The sequence below is a fragment of the Pygoscelis adeliae genome, unplaced genomic scaffold (genome assembly GCF_000699105.1).
Source record: "Pygoscelis adeliae isolate BGI_AS28 unplaced genomic scaffold, ASM69910v1 Scaffold407, whole genome shotgun sequence".
NCBI lineage: Eukaryota > Metazoa > Chordata > Aves > Sphenisciformes > Spheniscidae > Pygoscelis > Pygoscelis adeliae.
In genome coordinates, this window is record NW_008825251.1 from 289,657 (window position 1) to 294,166 (window position 4,510).

At 54.5% G+C, this 4,510-nt stretch overlaps 1 protein-coding gene across 1 annotated transcript in view; it reads left to right on the top strand.

Moving 5' to 3' along the window:
- Positions 1-3,754, top strand: part of LOC103921376 (rho GTPase-activating protein 39-like) — a 55,723-nt gene extending 51,969 nt beyond the window's left edge. The window contains exons 8-11 of the mRNA XM_009329326.1: positions 1-147; positions 1,039-1,130; positions 1,694-1,863; positions 2,300-3,754. The exon at positions 1-147 is cut by the window's left edge and continues 15 nt beyond it. Coding sequence (XP_009327601.1) covers positions 1-147; positions 1,039-1,130; positions 1,694-1,863; positions 2,300-2,494 — 604 coding nt within the window. The 3' untranslated portion in view covers positions 2,495-3,754. The remainder of the gene's footprint in view (positions 148-1,038; positions 1,131-1,693; positions 1,864-2,299) is intronic.
- The last annotated feature ends 756 nt before the right edge of the window (positions 3,755-4,510 follow it).

The window sequence follows — 4,510 nt, forward strand, 5'->3', positions numbered from 1 at the left end:
GACGCCATCGCTCTTCGGCAGCTCTCTGGAGGAAATCATGCTGCGGCAACAGGACATGTACCCGGGTAACAAGCTGCCCTGGGTGCAGACGCAGCTATCGCAGCAGGTCCTGGCTCTGGGAGGAGAACAGACGGAGGGGATTTTCAGGTGAGCTTTTGGGGTGCTGTGTTACTTTTGAGCCACTCACGTCAGTCCTCAAAGCCGAGAAATCACGATTGACCTCCACATGCTTCCTCTTCCCTGAGAACAGCACTCCACTGCAGATCGCTGACCTTTCCCAGGTTCAGGAATCACCTCTTAAAGTATGCTAAATGCTAGTGGATTTGCATGCATTAGCACAGAGGGGACAGCGTAGATGTGACTCGAACGACTTAGGACAGCACTGTACCCAGGCAAGGCATTGAACTTTCATCAACTTCAACAGTAGTGGTTGGCCAGTGCGGGGGAGGGATGAGCTCTTGGGTTCCTGGCAGAGCAGTTCATCAGATGCAGTACATCAGTCTTGATGATGCACAAGACATGAGGAGTCAAGAGAGACAAAGAACCTGTATGGTGAACATCAGGGATTCTGGTTTGGTTTTGGTTGGGATTTTTTTGTTTGTTTTATTTAAGATTTGTGTTAGTTTCTCAGTAGCTAAACTTGATTTAAGGTAGCTAGCAAAAGACTCAACTTTGCCTTGTAAGGGTTTCTAACATCTTTGTATATTTAGCCAGAGATGCTTCTTATCTTTGGACTGAACATGCTGCAGAGAGGCCCAGTTACAGAAAATAATCACTCCTGAGGACAGAGCAATAGTTGATGTCTGAGCTAGTGGGAAGGAGATGAGTGTTTCTTCTACCCCCACTTTAAAGCTGTGTCTAAAAACAGGCAACCCGTTCTCTCTGAGGAACTGCTTCTGTAGCTGCCGCTGGTGCGTGCTCCCTTCTCCCCAGGGCCCTGGAAGCAGCTTCGGAGCCACGGTTTGCTGGCCAGCTGCCACACCAGGCATGTTGCCCTGCTTGCTCTCTAAAGCACCTTTGCTGTGTCTCTGTTTGCAGGATACCTGGTGACATTGATGAAGTCAATGCATTGAAGTTGCAGGTGGATCAGTGGAGAATCCCAAGCGGTCTCAGTGACCCCAACATCCCAGGTACGGGAACGCGGCAGGCGTGTGTGCTGCAGCCTCAGCTGCGGTAGATGCGGAGGGGAAGGTACAGGAGCAGCCCAGGAGGTGTGCTGCTGCCTGGGGACATGTACACAGGCTGTCTTCACCAGCCGGGTTTTCATTCTGTGCCTTTCCGCTGCCTTTCCAAACGCTGCCCATAGTAAAACCCTGGGGGTGGTGGGGGAACCTCGGTCTCCAGCTGGCTCCGACGGAGTGAGGCTGTGCAAGTTGGGCAGCGTGCAGAGCAGCTGGGAGTCATTCAGGAGCAGCACTCTAGCTCCAAGTTGCATTGTCCTCTCCTTTAGGTGGCCCCAGAGCCGCTTCCTGGAGGAGCAGGTAGATAAGAGCCAGCATTTTCCTCTAACTGGCCAGTTTGGCTGCCTGAGAATTTCAGAGCCAAGACTGAAATAAGGTGAAACAGCACAAGTGCAGAATCCCTTCTCTGCCCTCTTGTTTCTTGAGGCATTCAGTCTCGCTGCCAAGTTTGCCTCTGAAAGGTGGTGGGGAGGTAACTAGAGCTGTTCTCATGCACCCTGCTTTCTGCCCAGCCTCTCTTCTCAAGCTGTGGTATCGAGAGCTGGAGGAGCCCGTGATCCCCCAGCAGTTCTACAAAGAGTGTATCAGCAACTACGAGAACCCCGATGCTGCTGTGGCCGTGGTGCAGCTTTTGCCGGAGCTCAACAGACTGGTGCTGTGTTACCTCATACACTTTCTGCAGGTAGGCAGCCCCTGCAGTCCTGCACCCCCACCGCCAGCCAGGAGCCTGGAACACATGGGGCACAGTTAGTGGGACAGCTGTGGTGGGCCATCGGCAGGGTTTTAGGACCTCTCACCTGTATTTAAGGTGGGATTGATGGAGGGGGGTCTGCTGGCCTTGTCCCTTATGGGAGCAATAAAGAGTGTTCCTGATCTTGCGGAGCACGGGGCCAGTCCCAAAGGTTGAGATCTGCAAGATGTTCCCTGTCTGCTGAGGCTCCCACGCTGACAGCTATGTCAGAGCATAGTGGTGTTCCCCTATGAATGTGTGGCTGTTGGGGCATTGTCCTTCAGGGAGGCCACATCTCTGCTGTCCTTGCACCTCTTCTTAGGCCACGTGTTTGGAGTCTCTTGCCCTTTTCCACTGCTCCAGCTGAATGTCATCTTATTACCTGCAGATCTTTGCTCAGCCATCAAATGTGGGCAGAACGAAGATGGATGTGAATAACCTGGCCATGGTGATGGCCCCCAACTGCCTGCGCTGCCAATCTGACGACCCTCGTATTATCTTTGAGAACACGCGCAAAGAAATGTCCTTTCTTCGCATGCTGATAGTGCACTTGGACACGAGCTTCATCAAAGGGCTGGTTTGAGCCACTGGCCCTGGGGTCCAAGACATTGCTCTGGGGAGTCGCTGGGTGCCTGAAGTCTTCTCTCTCCACTTAGGTTTCTTCCATTGTCCTTGCTGTTGTCACACCCTGAGCATCTCCCAGCATTTGACCTTGAGGACAAGGACTAGACACTCCTGGAAGGCTCAGGCTGTTCAGCACCAGGAAGTCCTTGGACGTGCCAGGCCGGATTCAGTGGTTCTTGGCCTTCCAGTGTGTGTCAGAGGGGGGCAGTCCTCCTCCTTCAAGCTGCAGGACTGGTTGCTCATTGAAAGGGCTGTGACATCTGTGAGAAACTGCTACCTGGGGCAGTGAGACTCTCCATCTCCCTTCTGGAGGCAGAGTTGGCTTCAGGTAGGAGGTCATCACTCCTGTGTTGTGGCATGAGCTGGTCCTGGGGGAGATGCTGCCTCATTGGGGATAATTCCACTGCTATGGAGCCAGCCTGGTTCACCTCTGCAGACTTGGTTGGAGGTGTGAGGGTTGTTCTGACACCTCATGATGCTGTTGGTAGAGGGATGTGAAGGTGCAGGGGGTTCGCTGAGGCAGAGGTGTTCCTTGGACTGCCCTGGTCGGTGGAAGCACATTGCAGCCCAGGGGAAGGAGGTGTTTGAGCCTCTGCTGCTGGTGGCTGGATAGGCAGACATCCCACAGCTGGGAGCCCTGGCAGGCCGGATCCGCACAGCATCCACCTCACCTTCTCCTTTAGGCAGCTTCAGAGCTGCACAGCAGCATGTGGTCAGCATGTGGGACCAGCCCTGTGCTGAGCTAAACCAGCACCCACCCACGCCATGGGGGCTGGGGAGAAGAGGAAGGCCATGCACCTGACAACAAACAGATAAACAACCTCTTTGGCATCCTCCTAACAAGGGCCGTATACTCCGGAGGGGTAACCCCAGCGGCCTTGCAGCTCCTTTCTGCTGCGGGCACCGTGTGCTGACACCAGCTTTCCCAAAGAGCATCTGAGACCATGCTCAGAGCAGCCTCCACGGCTCTGGCACCCGTCCTTCCCAGACCGCTCTGCCGGGGACTGAATACCAGTTTTGCCACGCTCCTGGTTCAGCCCAGGTCTAAAGAAAGCGGGGAAGGCCCCCAACAGTAAGAAGTGCTCCTGTGCTCGGATGCGCCCTGCCAGGCAGAGCAGCAGCATTGCCACGTGCTTGTGAAATGCTGATACTGCCTGGAGTCAACTGTGGCACCCGTGCTCTTCCCACCAAATCCCCACGGGAGTTGCAGAGGGGTTGGGAAGGGGAAGGGAAGGGAAGGGAAGGGAAGGGAAGGGAAGGGAAGGGAAGGGAAGGGAAGGGAAGGGAAGGGAAGGGAAGGGAAGGGAAGGGAAGGGAAGGGAAGGGAAGGGAAGGGAAGGGAAGGGAAGGGAAGGGAAGGGAAGGGAAGGGAAGGGAAGGGAAGGGAAGGGAAGGGAAGGGAAGGGAAGGGGCAGATCTGAGCAGTTGAGGTGTGTTGGAGCCTGCATAGGGGTGGTGTCAGGCAGGCAGCTCAGCGTTCTCACTGCTGCTATTAAACCGCTGCGGCACAGCAAGGACAGCGTCTTCCAGAGGCAGCGCATGGATTTCCCCGCAGCCTCCAGATACTGTTGCATGTTCCTTAGCAAGCAGCAATTTCTAACTCTGTGGCATCCTGGTGTTACTATTCTCTTCCTTTGAAGTGTTTTGCCTGCTGGAGGCAGGTCTGCTGCAAAAAGCTGTGTGTTGGGATTACTCATGCAATGCTAAGTCTGCCAGTAGCATCCAAGGTTGCATTTGCATTTCTGCATATCTCTCCCTTTCAAGTAGGGACCTGGGATCATCCTCTCCTGATCGCAGTGCGGAGCCGAACTCTGCCAGCAGTGAGGTTTAAAGCTGATGTCTGAATCTGTACCAAAAGTCTGGGCATAAGGTGCCATGTGCAGAGGGTGCCCCGAGCCTGCTGGCTGCTTGGATCTCTTGATGTGCATGGACGGGGTTTCCAGGGCACACGTTTGCTTGGATGAACTCCACAGCG